General features: G+C 46.3%; 1 protein-coding gene across 3 annotated transcripts in view; it reads left to right on the top strand.

Moving 5' to 3' along the window:
* Nucleotides 1-19843, top strand: part of AP2B1 (adaptor related protein complex 2 subunit beta 1) — a 104621-nt gene that overhangs the window by 12612 nt on the left and 72166 nt on the right. For all 3 annotated transcript variants that reach the window (XM_075013920.1, XM_075013918.1, XM_075013919.1), the window contains exons 6-8: nt 14966-15156; nt 17080-17301; nt 18065-18185. In XM_075013920.1, coding sequence (XP_074870021.1) covers nt 14966-15156; nt 17080-17301; nt 18065-18185 — 534 coding nt within the window. The remainder of the gene's footprint in view (nt 1-14965; nt 15157-17079; nt 17302-18064; nt 18186-19843) is intronic.

The following is a 19843-nucleotide window of genomic DNA, read 5'->3' as shown; positions in this document are numbered from 1 at the left end:
CACATGCTCTGTCTTGATAAACCACTAAGAACTCTTCATTGGCACCAGAGGTCATTTAACTGTTACACAGCTATCCCTAGATATCCAGCTGGTCTCATGTTGGGAACCCCTGGAAGAATGGAAGCTTAGGTGCTGAGATGGGAATGCTATGGTGGGAGGTGCTCAGCTCATGCAAAGAAAGGAGTGTGGTAAGGTCAGTTTCTCTTGCTGCCAGGCAGGAGTTCTAGATATGACTCATTTAGGAATCAGTGGGCACAGCCCCTAACCTAGCAGGAAGAGAGACAAAGCTTATACAGTACCACATCGCTGAGTGAGCTGGCACGCAAGATGAAAGAAGAGACCCTGAGATTCTCATGCTTCAGTAGTTTCGGATACAATTGCTATTTGAGTGGTTTGGAGGCCTGTACCTTGTGCTGTGCAGGGGTCAATATTGAATAGTCAGATCCTAGGGGCAGCACGTAAATTTTTTTTTTTTTTTTTTTTTTTTTACATTAAAAAGCATTTAATAGTTAGAACATGGGCATTGTATTAAAAATCCACACCAGGTCATAAATCAGAAAGCTGAATGAGTGACATTTAAAGGCAATGGATTCATATAGAGAAGTCAGTAGCAGTTAAGCAGGTGATGACTCTTCAGTCTTTATTTAGAAGTGGGGAGGGGCAGGCCAGCTGGATGTTTAGAGAGAGGAGTTCCCTTACCCTAGGGCAGGAGTTGGCAGCCCCCCGGCATAAACGCCAGGAACGGCGCATGAGCTGCTTTTTCTGTGCTACGAGCTCAGTCCCACCGTGCCTCCTCCCACACCCTAGGGGTGCACAGCTCAGCAGGTGCCTCTCCCCTGCAAGCAGAGCCAGTGGGGATGTGCAAACCCAGCCGGGTAGCAGAGGGGCTGGGCTGGGCTGGGCTGCAGTGGTGGAGTGAAGCTGCACTGCTGGGAGCATGGGGCTGATCTCTTCAGCCCACAGGCAAGGCAGGGGCTGGGCTGCAGGGGCAGGGTGGTATGGAGCTGGGCCCTTCAGCCCAAAGGTGGGGTGGGGTCTGGCCTGCTGGGCGGGGCAGTGGGGAATTGGGCCCTGCAGCCTAAAGGTGGAGTCGGGTGAGACGGTTTGGGGGTGAAGGTCAGGAAGATGGTGGTACATTTACCTGGCTCCATGCCACCCGCTACTCCCATTGGCTACGATTCTGACCAATAGATGCAGTGGGGAAAACCTCCTGGGAGTGGTTTCCTGCACTGCCATTCCCTCAGCCAGTGGGAAAGGGAGTGGGAACATGCAGAGCCACTTTTCTCCCATGAACTGGATCCAGCCTGTGAGGGTCTGGGCTCCCCACAACTCCCACAGCAGGAAGCTAGTGCTGGCGTGCCAACCTCATGGGCGAGAGGAGAAGTCTGAGCCCACCATCCACAGGCAAAGTGGTCCCCAGACCACACATGAGAACCACTGCTCTAGGGAGCTGGTAAGGCAGCTCTTCTGAGGCAAATAAGGGTTTGAAGACAACAAAGGGAAAAAGGTTTTCTCACCCAGACAATGACTGCTACAGTTACCAGTCAACTCTGTCGGATCAGAACGGGAACTTACGATATTTCCCTTCCCTTCTTCTTGTCTTTTGCAACAAAGGGGGACATCATCTTAAAAACTGTACCTCCCTCTCAAATGGGTTTGCTTTCTATAGCTACCTGTGTCTTCCAGGTGTGATTGAACTGGAAAGAAAGTGAGCAGAAAATACTTTAGCTTCCTGTTTGCTGTATGCATTTGGTGGGCTCCCCACCTGTTCCTAAGATAGGTGGATCAATGGCTTCTTTCACAATGTGCCAGTAAATGCATATAGATAAATGGCTGTAAAAACTCAGTACTCTCATTTTAATACAGTTAAGTGAATTATCAGGAGACTTGAGGTATAGATTAATCCATCTTGCTCATATAAGACAGCTCCGATGGGAGAAATTATGCAGTAAATTTGTCCATCCTCAGGGATGATGAGAGGGAGTATATTCCCACACCTGGACCCTGGGCCAGTGTTTAGGAATAAAGGCAATAGGTAACAGCTCTTCACAGTTCTTCAGTAGTCATTCTAGGGACTCAGGCATTCAGCAAACTAAATAATCTCATAACGCAGTTCCAACAGGAAGCAAGAAGAGATGTTTCTATATGTGAAAGTAGGATGGCAAGAGACCATCTTGGCTACTTTGGAACACAAGTCTAATTGACTTCTTCCAAGCCTATCAGTTTACGTTGCTAGCCTAGGTTTGTCAGCTCTGTCAATCTTCTATGCACAGATCGAATCATGTGGAATATTGCTAGTCTGTTGCTCAGACCTTCACTAGAGCCAGGGAAGAGTTAAGCATAGGTGGTAAAAGGCCAGATCTTTGCTGGGCTTTAGCTAGAGAACAAAAGATTCTTTTTGATTTTTGCAGCTTTATAGAGATGGTGAAGCTAAAAGAGTCTGGCTTTCACAGACCTAATAAATGATCTAATAAACATGACCTAATTTGTTAGCTTCTAAGGTGCCACAGGACTGCTTGTTGTTAGTGGCTTTCACAGTGGCAAAGCTGCTAGTAGTGGTAAGACTCCATCTAGAAGATTAGGGATGTGCCTGCTCTGGTATTAGATAATCTCTTTCAAGGTATGTTTTGTTTTGCTCTGTTCATGTGAATATTGAGCGTGGAGACACTGCGTCCCTGCCATACAACTGGCTCTGTCCTCTACAAGGCAGAAGAACTGCTACCTTGTTTCTGATGTTGACAAGGTCCATCTAGATGGTGCTGTGAAGATACTAGTTTCTGCTGTTCTGGATCCGATCTTTACCAGGCTTTAATAGGCCTTTTCCTGTCCTTCCAGATCCAGTCACCACCTTCACATGAAGAAACCACTTTGGTAAACAGTCTGTTGTAGTTGACTGGAAAAGCTGCTAACTCGTAACTGATTCAGAAGCATTTTAGCCTGAGTGCAGCACAAAATTAAATGAAGATGGGGGTTAAAAATCAGGAAAGCAGCAAACAGGGCATTTGAATAAACTACTCAAACCAGCACAAAGACTCCTAATGAAAACAGCTACCCTGCCATCCCTCAATATTCTCAATAACCCAACTGATTGCAAGAGGATGATTCGGGGTAACAAAATGTTGGGGAAAAAGATGGCAGAAATGCTGCAGCACTCATGCTCATCTAAGAATCACCAATGCTCACTTAAGACTCTACTAGGTAGCAAGACAAAAATGCGGTACCATTGGTTACACCTAGCTTAAGGTTCAGTAGCAGAAAGAAAACCAGCGACAGGAGTGACAGCAAAGAAGGGGGGAGAGAGAGAGTCATATGAATGCATTGATTTTACTTCAGAGCCGCACGCGTGACCTATGGGCTTCGTTAGGTAGGCATTTGCATTGTGTTTAAGTACAGTAACTCCCCGATTTTATGGACCCCGATTTAGCGGACTTTGGGAACAATGGACATCTGCCAGCTCCCCCGTTGTTCCCCGAGCTCACTTCATGGAGGCCTGTAAAATCCTAACGCCGCCCACCCCCCACCCCCTGCGTATAAAAGTAAGGCGACTTACCAGAGCCTCCGCCTCCACTGCTGAGCCCACCACTGCAGCCTGGACTGCCGCTGGAGCCGCCATAAGCTCCTCCCACCAGGGGTGGGGCAGTGCATGGGCAGGCGCCACTCGCATAGGCGCTCCATCTATGGTGGGAGGAGCGTGCGGCAACTCCACCAGCAGCAACTCTGGTGAATCGCCAGCATATTTTTTGGGGGTGGGGTGGGGGGAGTTGTGGAGGCCTGGCGGGGAAGAGTGGGCAATAAACCCTCACATTGAACGGACTTTCAGGTTTAACAGACACCCCTCCTCCCCATTAGTCGGTTAAATCGAGGGTTTACTGTACACTGTTTTCATCAATGTAAGCTTTGTGCATACTTCTCTTCTCAGAGTGGGCAGCATGAGCTCTAGGGGGGCTATTTTGTAGCTTTTGAGGTTTATAGATAACTTAAACATGGTTAGACCTTTTGATTAATATGGCAGTTAACCTGGTTAGATTTTCTCCAATATTGTATGACCAGGCATGTGTACATTGGAAATTTGATGCTTCTTTATATCAGTCTTGTTAATGTGGGAGTTTGTCCAAATCTGAATTAAAAGATTTGAAAACCCGAAAAGGCAATTGTGATCAACTAAACTGACCTCCTGTATAACACGCGCTATAGGATTTCCCCAAAACAGCTTTTGAACTCGTAAAGGTCTTTTATAAAAATACCCCATCTTGATTTTAAAATTGCCAGCGTTGGAGAATCCATCTCTATCCTGGCTAACTTGATCCAATGGCAAATTAACCTCATGGTTAAAATTTTTCATTTTATTTCTAATCTGAATTTGTCTAGCTTCAGATTCCAACCATTAAATATTATATTTTTGTCTGCCTGATTGATGAGCTCATTATCTTTTCGTTCCCCATGTAGGTACACTCAGACCATCTAATACAGATTAGAAGAGTCATCTGTTTCCTATTCAGGAAGTTCAGCTCATCCCTGTTTCCTGCAGTGTGAAATTGGGTGGGTGTGTTGCAGGGAAGCTGCTAGCAGGGAGTCGTTTGTTACATTGTTTCCATTTGTGGGTACAAACCAATATTTACTAACAAGCGGCTTCTCTTTGATCTACTGCTCCGCTGCTTTCAGCAGTCAAAAAGGAAGGTAGACTGGAAGATCTCATTTAAATGAGTATCTGTTGCAATTTAAACAAAATACAGAAGTCAGCTAAAAATGACACATCAGCCTGTGGTGTCCTTTCTTGTGTACAATGGTGCAGCCACCTGGCTGCAAATCTTTGTCTTAACTCATTTATGTTTTCATTAGGACAAAAGAGTTTACCTTTTCTTTTGGTGAGATACAACAATATGGAGCAGCTGCCATGTTATGCAGGTGGAATGTTTAGTTTTCAGTAGAAAATCCTTATTTCTATTTTTTTTTAAGGAAATGAAAAACAGAAGGGTAAAAAAGGTCTGTTCACTGATGACACAAAAAGCCATTGAGATGGCCTTTTATTGCAGTTCTGTAATCGGCTGCTTCCCAGTTGCATAGGCAAATTTTTATCATTCCAGCCGGTGGTTGCATGGAGTTATAACTCCGTCTTGGGCCTGTTGATTGCCGGGTAATTGAGGAAGAATTGAGATTTGTGTTCTTACCAGTGAAGAGCCCTCTCATTAGGATGGTGCTTGGCTGTAAATTACAGGGTGGTCTTAGAAGCAGATATTTTCTCTTAGAATAGCATATCATTATGGAAGAGTAAAGGGGCATTTAGTGATTGTAAGTGTTGAGGACCATGCCATTACTGTAGCAATCTGCAAAGGGTGTAAATGCACGTGTTGTTTTATGCGCACATAATGTAGTCTGGGTGTCTAAACATTTATGGTTCTGTTCATTAATTCCAATGCAGTTGGCTGACATGCTTTGGAATAGGTTTAAAACTGGATCCTATCTTCATTAGTGAGCTTTGGTCATTCTTCATTAGTTTGTTCATGAGCTTTTCTGGTGTGTTCATCACTATTTTATCAGTGCTCCCCCCCTGAAAATTTAAGCTTTCCTTACCCTTTTGAGGAAGCAGAATGCTTACTTTCCTTTCAGTGCTGTGCACAGAGTGAAGGTGAGGATTGCCATTTGTTGCATGAGGATCTGAACAGATCCCAGATCTCCCAGTCCTGTCTCTCAACACAAGACAACCCTTCATCCCTGTTTGCCATGAATTTCCTTTTATGGCTGCTTAGCACAGCCACGATTAGAATAAATAGAATGCTCTGGGGGCTGCCTGCTTGCACCTTATGCCGTTCAGCCTTCTGGATCCTATTCCTACACTGATGACTTCAAGACAGCTCATTACAGGCAAGGAGTGTCATTGGTTCTAGTCACTGCGTCTTACTATGCAGGGTTTTCATTTAGAACAATCTAGCTATATTCTGATACAGCAGAACACAGGTCTTGGTAGCTACTCTTAACAAGAGAGGCTGACATTAACAAAGTCACAGCAGTAGGTCACTCAGCCAGCCTGGTCCTGATTATGAGGTTCTTTGAGCACTTACAATAGCTACTAGTTTAAATTTCAAGAAATATATCTTTAAAAGTTTAGTTGTTCATAACAGCCCACAATGACTTTGTTTCTAGTAAACTTTGTTGATATGCATGGGTTGCTGCTTTTAAATTTTTTGCTTTTCTCTTGAGTTTCATGTAAAGTGATTTTGATTGCCAGCCTTGTCAGTATTTTCATGTGCACAGTGGCTTACTTTAGTCTCTGGCTCAGCAATTAATAGTTGAAACACAAGGTGGCAGCCCTGTTCTAGAGTGGGACATGGACTCCATCTGCTCAGTAGCTGATTCTTTTGAGGTTCATAACTCAAAGTTGGTCATTTCTTTTGAGCAATATAAAGACTAAGGCCAGGTCCACACAGGCACCTTCTGTCGACAGAACGGGGCTTCTGTCGACAAAACTCGCTGAGCGTCTACATGGCCAAGACGCTCTGTCAAGAGTTTGTCAACAGAAGCAAGCTCTTTAATCAGCAGAGTTATACCTCTCCCCATTCAGGCAGAACGTCTCTGTTGGCAATGTTTTTTCAGCAACGATAGTGTAGACACTTCAGTTGACAGAGAGGTGATCTGTCGACAAAGGTTCTGTCGAAATTTCTCTGACAGTTACTTCTGTCGACAGAAGCTGCTGGTATAGACATGGCGGAAGAGAGAAGCACAACAGGGTGTCCATCCTCTAACGCTTGTTCATTCCTTGATTCTGTGGCTCTCTATACCAACTCTTAATCTGTGGAATAACTGTTCTCTGCAGACATCTTCCAATCTGTGCTGAGTTAGTATCTCCTCCCATTACTTCATGCTCTCAGGGTTTTAGTATTGAACACTAGTTGGGTCATAGACCAATCGGGTTGGAAGAGACCTCCAGAAGTCATTGAGTCCAAACCCCTGCTGAAAGCCAGACCAATCCAAAGTATATCCTCCCAGCTTAGGGCTTTATCAAGGTGGGGGTTAAAGACCTTCAGGAAAGGAGATTCCACCACCTCACTAGGTAACCTATTCCAGAGCTTCACCACCCTCCTAGGGAAATAATTTTTCCTAGTATCCAACCTAGACACCCCAAATACACACCCCTCAGTTGAGACCCCTGTTACCATCATCTTTGCAACCTGCCTTCAGAAAGTTGACCCTTTGCTCTTCTCTTCTGTAGACTAAATAAGCCCATATCCTTCAGCCTCTACTCAGAAGTTGTGTGTGTGCTCCTAGCCCCCTAATAATTTTTGTCACCCTCCTGGGGACTCTCTCCAGTACATACACATTCTTTCTGTAATGGGCATGGGCCTTGAATTGGATGCAGTACCCCTGTGTTCGATTGGGATATACATCCTTTTTGGAGGCTTTATCCTGAAACATGAAAAGCTACCCAATTCGTTTGGAAAGACTCACTTGTTAGCACCACTAACATGCTCTTATCCCTCTTATTTACTCTGGGGGATGAGGGTAGGGTTATTCCTGTTCACTGGCCATTTCTTATACTGAAGTTGAGAATTGCAGTGCTCGTTAAGAAAATATTCATGGACATCTCACCCACACCAAGGTCAGCAGCTTTGCTTGCCATCTGAACCTTTCCTCACAGCTGAGGAGGGCTTCACATGCTCAGGAACACTTTGCGTGTGATCATCTGGCCTCTGTGGTAGAGCTTGAATTAGTTGCACGTTTCTGAAGGAACATACAGGGAGTGGAGAACTGAAAAAGGGCTGCAATGCCGTTGTTCTTTGGTAGGCACCCAGCGTGCTCACTGAGTATCAGAGCTGTGTCAAGGGGACTTATGGGGAAGGTGGTTGTGTTCTGGAGCTAGGAGTGTCTTTTGCAGCATGGCAGCTCTCTGGATGGCGAAATGAGCGTGGATTTGTTTAAATTTAAAAATGGGTGGGGGAGGGGTTGAGTTCCGTATGAAAATGCCACTTTGCTTCTGTGCAGTGCTTTTCCTTGTGGCGAGAGCGTGGGGCTCCAGGACTGGGCCCTCTGTTCACTTTGCCACTGCCTGTTGTGTGACCTTGAGCAGTTCACATCACCCCTTGCCTCAGTTTCCCCATCTTTAAAATGAGTGTGAGAATTGCTTTTGTGAAGCATGGGGAGATCTACAGATGCTATGTGAAACTAGGGATATGGTTTTCCTAAGAAGGGGAAACAGTTGAATCGTTATACCTGACTTCTCGTGGCCAGTCTGCCTAGCACTTGGTTTTCTCTGCCATGTATGACTTTCCAAAGAAATCAGCTCTGTTTTCCAGCTGGAACTGGGCATTTCCTGTGGCCTGCCCATCTTCTGACTGGTTTGAGCTTTGTAGCAGTCCGCAGCATTGCACTGAAACAGGAGGACTCTGACAGTGATTGGGCAAGTTCCAGCTGCTACTGCAGTGCTGAGATAGAAGGTTAAGGCTGCTGTGCTTCTTGCTTGGGTGGGTCTTTGCTTTGTCTCCTGGCCACCTGAACCTGAGAAGTCTTCCTCCTCAGCCCAGCATGTCAATTGCAAGCTGAATACTGCACCTTGGTGTCCCTCAGCAACTAAATCCTGGGCCAGATGTGGCCACATTGCGCCTGCAGAGGGCTCTGGCGTATGCCTGAGCTGCTGAGTGGCTTGTTTTGCATGTGAAGGGGAGAATGAAAAACACCTTTTCATTGTAACTAGGAATCCATTGCATATACCAGAAGGGAGTATTGTTGCTGGATTCCTACCCTATGACCGTTCAGCAGAGATGCCCCAATCATCCAGTGCCTGCTCTGCTGTCAAATTACATTTTGCACCTCCATGAAGTAAAGCAAAAATGCACAGGCCACTCCAGTGCTGAGTTTTGGCTTGTCGCGAACTGATGCAGAAAATGGGGAACATTAGACAATGTTTTGGGGTTTCTGCCTAATGGTTGCACCAGGAGGCTAAGGAGAAATGTTCTGTGCTGCATATTTTGTATCTCTTTCCAGTGCCAACTGCCCTCCCCCGAGACATTCATGTTCGGTCATACCTTTGCAGTGAGGCTTGCAGTGCAGTTTGCCATTTGGGCCATGGGGGAGCTGTTCATCATGGTCTCAGCAGTTGAGGGCCAGGGGTTACCATGTGGAGATGGAACTGAAAGAACTGTTGGGCTGTGGCTGCAAATGGCCATTTCAGAGATTACGAATGAAGCGCTAAATTGAATATTCAGCGCCTCATTAGGATGCTGCCGGACGCCTTTCGAACGCTCGCAGCTCGGCACAGCTACCTGGGGTCCTTTTTCAAAAAGGGGGGAATTCAGCAGAGGGGAATAAGGGGATTTCGAAAGGTGCGGGGTCCCATGTAGCCGCGCCGAGCTGCGAGCGTTCAAAAGCAGCACTTTCGAAGCGCCGCGGCTGCAAGTGTACTAATGCTAATGAGTCACTGAATATTCAATTCAGCACCTTATTAGTAATCTTTGAAATGGCCATTTGCGTGGCCATTTCAAAGTTTTGGCCAAGTGTGGCCACAGCCTTGGAGTGGCAAAACTGAGGGAAACTTCCTGAGGCACGGTGAATATAGAGGCAAATGGATGAATCCTGCTATGCTCTCTATCTTTTGTGCTCCCACCTTGGCTTATGATAAATGAGCAGGACAGAGGCTGGGAGTGAATATCTTAGACTTGTTGTGCTTTTCTCTGGTCATGCCTAAACCTAAAGAAACTATTCCTTGCCTGGAAAATGGACAGCATCTGTGAACACTTGTGGGCTTCATTATCACATCACAGTGTTATATTTTTCCTGTAGCATCCATTCCCACATAGCCTTAGAGTGTTGTATGCAAATCGTTTACCTTTCTCCAGCAGTGCAACCATTACTGCATCTTGTAGCAGTCAGATAAGCAGAGCATGGGTGAGTGATTTGGGGTGTATGCTTACTGGCGAAGCAGGAGTGTTCAGCTCAGTGGAGTCCAATAGTAAATCAAGGATCACCACACTTGTGGTCATCCTCCTTGCACATTCATCACAAGCCCTCCCACTGAGTCTGAATAAATGTTCCGCTTCCCCAGAGCCAGACACCCCCAGACTGCCTCCCGTATGTTCTACCCAACTCATGCGAGTCGCTGTCCCTGGATCGCTGGGCCCTAAGGCCACACCAGGCTGCAGGTACTGGGCTGGGGTTGAAGGAATTGCACTCAGGCACCATTGTCCTACCATTTGGTGGGGTGTATGTGGGTTTCCTGAGCCACTTTTCACCACACTCCACTGCCCCACATGTGGCAAACAGGAGCGTATTGGACACCATGGGTTCAGCTTATGATGTCATTAATCCAGAATGCCCAAGAACCTGAGAAATCATCCACTTGGTTGTGTTGCATTTTACTTAAAAATGGAAATTGGACACTGCATTGCTTTCAGCCAGGTGTGCGTGTGGTGGGTGGGGAGCACATATTATAGCAGGCACTGAGGATTGATAGGGGTTAGCTGAATGTTCAACTGTGCTGCCCTCATAGGCTGGTCTTCTGATTACTAAGCAATCATTCAACACCTGCTGTAGCACACTTTTGTTTAAGCATTGAACTGGTTAACTGAATGGATTGTTTCAAATATATCAATCATTGCTTTCATTCTGAAGCTGTTCTGTCTGTTGATGGTGTCTGGCTTTTATTTTGTGGTACAGTGTGGCCCTTTTTTAGTTGTTTGCTGACGTTACTCAAAGTGTGCGCTTGTCAGAAAATGTGACCTTTTCCTTGGTTTTGGGGCTCCTTCCCTCTCCCAGGTTGTGAGGGTTTGGACAGTGCCTCTTGCCTCTGTTTTAAGTGGTTACACACTTGTATAAGGACAGTGCTCATCTTTTTGCCTTTGGATGGTGCTGGGGGAGCAGCTGCTGGAGAGATTTCAAAGTGCCTTCTTGGGAAAGTGGGGCGAGACCCCTGCTAGGAGAAGCTGGAGACTTGAGAGCCGGACTGGAGATTCTTTATGGGCAAAGCTGTTGGGGGGATGGGATGAAACGAAGACCAGTTTGTCTCACAGGACCACAAACTCTCCCAGGCTTTTAGCTGAGCTCGGTGTTCTGTGCACACTGCGCTGTAGCCAGGCCAGAGAAGCAAACAGTTCATGGTGTTGACATCAACATGTGTGCCCCCAGATAGTTTCTCTGCAGCCTGGGAGAGCTGTTCATCAAGCAGTGTTTAAGCTAAAGAGTGTATCTGGATTCTCTTCAGGCTGCTAAAACCCCCTCATTCCCCAAGGTGAGATGAGAAGAACATACAATAAACCCTTGAGATATGCTCAGTCAAGTTGCTGCTCCTGACAGGTTTTTCCCTGCTCCTGTCAGGGAAGGCAGCCTGACTCATGGATGCCACCCCTGACAGGCAGCCGCTTCTGTCGGGGCAGCAGCTGCGAGTCAGGCTGCTGCTCCTGACAGAAGTGATTTCCCAGTCCCCGGAGTGGCAGGGAACTGGGAACCAGGCAATAGCCTGGCTCCCGGCTCCCTTCTGCTTGCAGAGATGGGAAACTGAGCAAGGCAGCAGTTCTGGTTAGTTTCCTGGCTCCAAGGAATGGAGGGGGAGCCTGGAACCAGGCTGCCCTTGGTTCCGGCTCCCCTTCACTCGCTGGAGCTCGGAAACTGACCAAGGCTGCTGTCCTGCTCAGTTTCCCCTTTCTGCAAGTGGAGGGGAACTGGGAGCCAGGCTGCTGCCTGGTTCCCAGCTCCGGCTTGCAGGACCTGGGAAACTGACCAGCAGGCAAACAGCAAAAGGTGGGGAGAGTGGAACCAGGCTGTCCCCTGGTTCCTGGCTTCTGCAAGCCCAGGGGAGCCAGGAACCAGGTTCCCGGCTTTCCCCAACTTGCACAAAAATTCCAATTACGCAGGGGTTGCAGAAACTCACTATATAATATCTCTTCCTTCTGTCCCCAAAAACCTATCCCGTTGCCACAAAATAAGTGTGCTTCAGCATGCTTGCTGACACCTAGCATCATCTACTTGCTTCTAGTTCTGCCACATTCCACCCAAAAGAAAGAAAGGACTGGAATAAATGCCGATCGCTAATATGTCACTTCCCTCCTCCCCCCGCCCCAGCGCTCTATTTGGGAAGGGGAGGATGAAGAACTGCCATAAAAGGTGGCATTGGTAAAGTTGGAACTATTTGTTTTCAATCCTGTGCTCAGACCAGAGGCAGTGCTTGGCATTTAGCTAGAGGTTGTATATGCCCATCAGATAAATACATTAGAGGCCCTAACCTGAGCTATTTGGTCGGCCACTTGCACAATTTAATGTTAATGTTGCTGAAGCTGCTGCATAGGAGTTAGGCTGCAAAGTTCAGGTGTGGTGTTACTGTTGGAAAGGGCTGTGGCTGAGTATTTATGAGCAGATGATCCCAACGCACCTGTCAGTGCAGCGCTGGTGCTCATGTCCCCCATGTGGCTCTTAAGTGCCAGTGATCTGTACACTTGTTCCAATACTGAAAGGCTGCTTCATCGCCCTCCCAGCTGAAAAATCAAAGGGCGTCTTTTACCTGTGGCTGTAGGAATGATCTTTCAGACACACATTTGTGCAAATGCCCATCACCCCCCAGTTGGGTGTCCCTGTAGTGAAACAAACACCCTGTGTCTGTCCCGTAGGTGTTGCTAACAGCTCTTTCCATCCAGTGAAGTACCATTTGTCCCTGTAACCAGGAGTGGGGAACCCTTCTGAGGTTGGGGGCCACTAAGCTGTAGACTAATCTGCTGGGGGCCACAGAAGTGAGAAGCCAAAAAAACCCACCTCATTGATTTGGGGTTTGGGCAGGAGGGTTGGTGCAGTAGTGGGCTGGGTGAACTGGGCCAGTGAGGGGTACAGGAGTGGGCTATGTTTGGGGGATCTTGGTGGGAGGGGGTGCAAGAGTGGGCTAGAGGTGTTGGTCTAGGTGAGAGGGAAGGTGTAGGATGTGAGATCAGGATGTGGGGAAGGATCTGGAAAGGAGGGGGTAGGAAAATGGTAGGAGTGGGGAGGGTTGAGAAGAGGGTGCAGGAACTGTCTGGGGGCATGGTGTCTGCACAGCCAGGGTGTGCTTACCTTTGCGCAACCCTGGATGCACGTGGCGCCATGTTCCCTCCCCTCTGCTCCCTGGTACCCCCCTCCACCGCTTTGATTGGGCAGAATTCTGACCAATCACAACAGTGATAGGAAGCCTCCAGGCAGGCTCCCCAGTCTGGGAGAACAGCAGAGGCTGACACCAAAGCTGCTTCCTGCCTCATGGCTCTGGCAGAGCCCATGGCCTGAATCCAGACTGTATCTTGCCTGATCCTGCCTGCATGCCTCGGGGCTCCGTACCCACCACCTCACTGTGAGCCAGACACTATGGAGGGGAGCCTTGCAGTTTGGATTTGGATAAGGCACGGTCCAGATCTGGCCCACAGGCTGGGGGTTCCTCACCCCTGCCCTAACCAGCAAAGGGAGAGGCTGCTGATGGTGGGGAGGCAGGCTACGAGGCTGGCCTCCTTGCTGAACATTGGGTACTTTGTTCTGCATATAAAGCAGACAGTCACATCTCTCTAGAGCTGCTTAATCCTTTCACCTGGCATTCTTAGCTTTCTTCCTCATTTTAATGGGCTAGTAAGTGGAAGATTCCTGTTTTAAGCGCAGAACATAACACTTCATTAGCTGCATTACACACTTGGTTTAATTTCCAATTAGCCTTAGATAATAAAAAGTAGTCTGATTGCTCATCCTGGTGAACATCTTATCTTGCCTCCTGCTTTACCTCTACTCCTTACTATGCAGGTTGGTAGAGAATGATCCACTCTTTTCCCACCCAGATGCCCACAAAACCCTTGTTAATATATTTTGCTTTATTCATATAGAGCCGAGGAGTTGAGCTGCCAGAAAGAATCATTCACCGATGTAGCACAGTTGCTTATTGGTTTCTCCAGGGCCTGGTTCAGCCTGTTAGATTAGCTATAGAGGATGTCTCTCACAAGTGCTGTAATGCACCATGTATGTTTATGTTGTTAAATACATTTTAATAGTCTTCAGCGTGGGAGTTTTGCAGGCGTCTCAGTGATTCAGGTATCCGAATCCCACTGAAACACTATTTGGATGCCCAACTTCTTTGAGGGTTACTAGCCTAAATGTAGAATTATCACTGTTCAGCCAAATTATGTTATAAACCATGTTTGTTGCAGCTGCCTTTGAATGGTGTTTAAGCATGGAATTTGCCAAAAGCCAGGTGGCAGGCAAAATCAGCCAACACGTGACAGTGATTCAGACCAGGGACCTTGCCTGGGATTAGTAAAGCAGAGCCCAAAGTCCCCTGGGGACTGGAGCTTGGTGGGGGGCGGGGTGTTTGATCAGACTCTGACCCAGCATTGTTTCTCATTGTGTCATGGTTGGTGATGGAAGCTTGAGTCCTAAAAGAAAGCCGGTGACATCCTTCTCATTATCGAGTGACCACCAAGATTGGGTCGCTCAATGTTTTAAACTCAAGCTTGTAGCTCCATGGCATCTAATGTGCATTTACAGAGACAGAAGCTTTTTTGATCTTTTAGGTGACTGTTGTGTATTAAGACTCTTCATATGGTATTGTGTTAGGCTATACAACTCCTGAACTCCAGATTGCAGAGAGGGAAGGTCTTATGGTCATGGAACTAAGGGTGCTCCTGCCTGATAAACTAAGCTGTGAATTGCCATGCAGTAATGGCCCACGTGAACACTATTACAATGGGCTAGAAGTCCCAGCACATGCTTTGGCTGCTATCAAGTGTAATACACTGCAATATTTGTAATACAGTAAACCCTTGAAATGTGCAACTTTGAGTTGCACTTAGCTCGTATTACTGACTGCACTGTCAGATTAAAATGGTCTCTGAAGGGTTTGGTGACAACTACTCATTGTGGGTCATGATATGTCAATGCAAAGTCTCAGTTACATCCCATCTGCATAATAGGTTCTGTGTGAAGCTAATCCCCTGAGTCCTGGGTGATACATTAACCATGGGTGTGTCGTCTTTTTCTCTTTTAGGTGGTGGCTAATGCAGTGGCTGCCTTGTCTGAGATCAGTGAGTCACATCCCAACAGTAACTTGCTGGATCTAAATCCTCAGAATATTAACAAGCTGTTGACCGCCCTGAATGAATGCACCGAATGGGGTCAGATCTTCATTCTGGACTGTCTGTCTAACTACAACCCCAAGGATGACCGTGAGGCTCAGAGGTATATGCATTGGTACACCCTTCATGCTAGGTCATACTAGAGCAGCCTTCAATAAAGTTCTGATGGATTCATTTTGGTCCCATCACCTCTCTGAGAGTGGGGACTTGATTTAATGAACTGTAATACAGGCCTCAAATAGCAGAAAACAGACTTAAAATAAAGCGGCCTGGAAAGTCATGAGGGTTCGATATTCCAGGTTTTCACATGGAAGAATCCATTTGGAAATGCCGCCAAACTGCACAGCTCCCACCTCGCTGCCCTTCAGGTTTTCCTTAAAGAGCTAGACTATTCGTAGTAAGCCAGGGGTCCACCAATGGGTCAGTCAAGACCAGAGGTGGTGTGGCAAGTGGTGTACGTACTTAGCACAGTACAGAAGCTGGTAGCACAATTCCTCTTAAATGAGGTACACACACAAAAATGGAACATCCACAAGAAGTCCTGTGGCACCTTATAAACTAACATATTTCGGAGGATAAGCTTTTGTGGGCAAAGACCCACTTCTCTTTGTATGTAAAGAATGGCCTGAGGGACTTGTTTTGTTTGTACATAGCTCCTTGTATTTTTCACATTATATCTGGTTCTGCCTAGGCTGGAAAACTCTATGGTGCCAAGAAAACTAATCTAAATTATGGCACCATGGGACTGAAGCTCATGTCGAGGAGTGAAATGGGTTTCTGTTGCTGTTTAAAACTCACTGGTTTTGGGAACATCTCTTTAACCTCGATGACTGACCCTGTGAAGAAGAGCTTGTAGTCATCTCCTGCCTGCCCCTCCAAATTTGAGTTAACTTCCCAAGTCCCTCAGCATAACAAAGACCAACCTCTGCATTTCATCATACTAGGAGGAAAAACAAGCAGAAACAAGCATTGTTCAAAAATAGCCTGCTTTCTGTATCCTTCATAAAGAAGCTAAAAAGAACACAAACCTAATGTATTTTAAATCCTGTCCAGGCTCCTTTAGTTTGCTGGGCTTCTTCTGTGTCTGCATTTTTGAAGCAGAATAGATAATCCTCTTTAAAAAAAAACAACTGTGGGTTGTTTCACTCAATTTTCCCCTCATCCTTGATGTTATAAGATTTCCTCAGAGCTGATTCAGAAAACAGGCTCTGAATCAGCTCTAGGAACTGACAGAGATTTCCAAGTACTAGGCCCAGGAAGTCCTAGCTTCACCCGAATTGGGCTGCCTTTTGAATGTGCCCCGTTTACTCTTTATATTTAAATTCTCTAAAATTCAGGGTGCGTAAGTGCAGCTACTGCTTCATATGGAAGAAAGGGATCTAGGGTTCATTGTGGGCCTGAAGCTAAGTATGAATTAACAGTGTGACACTGTTTAAAAAAAAAAAATAAAAAAAAAAAAAACCATTGTTCGGGGATGCATTAGTAATTGTGTTGTGAGCAAGATACAAGAAGTAATTCTGCTTTACTCTGTGCTGATTAGGCCTTAATTGGAGTACTGTGTCCAAGGAGGAGGGAGAAAAAATTTATTCTCCTTTGCCTCTGATGATAGGGCAAGAAGCAGTGGACTTAAATTGCAGCAAGGGAGATTTAGGTTGGACATTAGGAAGAATTTCTTAACTGTCATGGTGGTTAAGTACTGGAATAAATTGTCTAGGTGGTTGTAGAATCTCCATCATTGGAGATACTAGAAACAAGTTGGATAAATATCAAACATAGATGATATAAATGGTGCTTGGCCCTGACATGAGGGCAGGGGACTGGACTTGATGCTCTCTTGGGGTGTCTTCCAGCTCTAGTGTTCCATGATTCTATGAAGTTGGCATTGCTGACTTGTGATTACCAGGGATTACTTGCCAACCATGGTTTCCAGGTTCTGTTGTTTTTCTGATAGGACCCATGTTCAGCTGAGGTCTTGTGGGAGAAATTCAGAAATAACCTGAAAATCCATTCTCTTTTCCATCTCTAGTATCTGTGAGCGGGTGACTCCTCGGCTGTCTCATGCCAACTCGGCTGTGGTGCTTTCAGCAGTGAAAGTCTTGATGAAGTTCCTTGAGCTTTTGCCCAAGGAATCTGACTATTATAACATGCTGCTGAAGAAACTAGCCCCTCCGCTCGTCACGCTGCTGTCTGGAGAGCCTGAAGTTCAGTATGTTGCCTTGAGGAACATCAACTTAATTGTTCAGAAAAGGTACAGGCCAGAGCACTGCACTCAGGGCATATGGGGGAGGGAGATGTGGTTGAGTTAATGTGTTCAGAAATTTCTCTGTGTCCAGGTGGGCTTTGAGGATGCATCTTCTGGTTCTGGCTGTGAAGAGTTGGCTCACTAGTCCTGTTCCTGTGTCCTTAAACATATAGTTGTTGGCAGGAGTCATTGGATGTTTTACAGCTGATTGGCTTTACCAGAATCACTGTGGTGTCTTTAACCAGCAAGATTTCTCGGGGAAGGCAATTTGAGACACCTGCCTTTTCTCCTCTCGCCCTGCCACAGAGATGCAATAAGATCCTTTCCTACATTCTCAATCAAATAATCTAAACTGGGAGAAGAGGGTAAACATTTGGTTCTCAGTGCATTCAAATACTGTGAAGTCTTGATATTGAGAAGGTGGGATGGGTGTGTAGATTGTGTACTTGGGGGAAGTGGCTATGTGTTTTATATCTAGCCACTGGAAGAGGGAATCTGGTTGTGTAAGTGGCATGTGTTGGGGGGCGTTATGGATGAGAGTGGGGCAAAAGGGAATACAGGCACATTTAATGTAGCTTAACCTAATAATGTAGAAATCAGAAGACCTGGAGGTAAAAAGATACACTATAATTTGAAATGCAGGTCTAACACATTTGTGTGCAAATCACTAGTAGGAGCTGATACCACTTTATTTCCAGCATAAGGTTCATCTTTGAAATGGAAAGCTATTGAGTCAGAAGTGTGGCTGATTCTCTTGTGTGTTGCCCAGGCCTGAAATTTTGAAGCAGGAAATCAAGGTGTTCTTTGTGAAGTACAATGACCCCATCTATGTCAAACTGGAGAAGCTGGACATCATGATCCGCCTGGCATCCCAGGCAAACATCGCCCAGGTCAGTTATTCCAACTGTGATCAGATGGGATGGATGGATGGTATATACCAACTCCAGAATGCATGCAGTGGGGGAGAGTTTATTCACAAATTAATACCTCTGTAAATTTAATCAGCTTCAAATCCATGTTCTCTGGCACAGTGTGCTGTCTGCAGTTACTTAATAGAGGGGTCAGAAATTCCTTAGTACTTCCTTAGTACTTCACATGTTAACAGTGTAGTACAAACTTCACAACATACTACTTAAGTAGGAGATGAACTTTACTGACTGGAATTGCAGAAACAAATAGAGCTGCAGTAACTTGCGTTGTGAGTTGATTGCAGGGTCAACATTAGAATTTGTGACATCTGGACTACTTCCATCCATCCATTCTTGGTTGCTTGTGTCCTGCCATCCCTGAAATTCCGCTGTGGTCTGTCCCTTCTCTCCTAGCGTGGATTTCAAATGCTATCCCATCTTTATTAACACAGAGCAATTCCAGTTGCTGTGATGTGCCTTCCTGTCCTATTTAAAACTAAATATTCTTGTTTCGTGTAGCAACTTTAAGATAGCTGTTTGTGTTGCCTTCCTATGGGAAGCGATGGAACAAGTCTGTGCTGATATGCTGGACATGGGGGAAATTTATTGAAATCCAGTTGCCAGGAATACATGTAGGTGTATCACTTCTTCTCCTGGGTTTCAGTCTTGAGATTTCTCATGAAATTTTGACATGCCTTCTGTTAGTAAAGCTGATCCTTTTTTGAGTGCTTGTTCATGTGTATTGCAATTAGGTGTATGTCGGTGGTCTGACACTTACCACCTCCATATGGGTGCCTTACAGAGCTGAACCCACACTTTCAACCTTGGCATTGGTGCCATTGCAACAGTCCTGGACCGAAGGTGCAGAGCAGTCAATATGGGCACCAGATCCCAGCGCCATTGGTAACCCCATTGGCTCTGGGGATTCTTTTGAATGATTTACCACCCTTGGCACCATCCTCTTCATCTTCGCCAGATGAAGCCTAGGCAGGAGCGACAGTGGCTCCAGCTGTGGAGGATGTACAAGTCCTTCAACATCTTTTACACTCAGTAGAAGATGGTATACCCCATTAGCATCCAGGAGCCAGGTAATGCCCCCTTGGCTTCCAGCCCTTTCTACTGGGCTTGGTCCTACATTACATCGGACTAATGGGTGCGTCTTATGGTAGAAGAGGGGTAATCACTCCAGGTCTCTTCCTTCTCCTGTTTCCAACCTCCCTTTCTGTCCCTCTTGAGGGACCTTTCTCATGAATACAGTAGAATTGCAACATTTGCGAGGGTTCCGTGTTCAGAACCCTCATGAATGTTGATTTTTGTGAATACGGGGACCCCAGAGTCCCAGGGAAGCAGCATTTGCAAATATCATGCTTGCGAATGTCGTGAAGTTGCTGTAACTCCTTAGCCAGGAGGTACAGATGCTCCTTTCCTGAGGGTTGGGGAGGGAGGAATTGAGGTGTTTCTTCAGCAACACAGGGCAAAGGATTCTGTTCCCAATGTTTCCTAATACTGAAAGCTGTGGGGGTGGGGGTGAGGGTGGTGGTGTCTCAGACCCATTCAGGACCTCAGAGACCTAAACAAGTTTCTAAAGAGGCTTTGGGAGAGCAGTTTTGCAATGAACTGTTTGCTCCGATCCCACCACC

This window comes from Carettochelys insculpta, chromosome 19, assembly GCF_033958435.1.
Source record: "Carettochelys insculpta isolate YL-2023 chromosome 19, ASM3395843v1, whole genome shotgun sequence".
NCBI lineage: Eukaryota > Metazoa > Chordata > Testudines > Carettochelyidae > Carettochelys > Carettochelys insculpta.
This window is presented reverse-complemented; position numbering and strand designations above follow the sequence as displayed.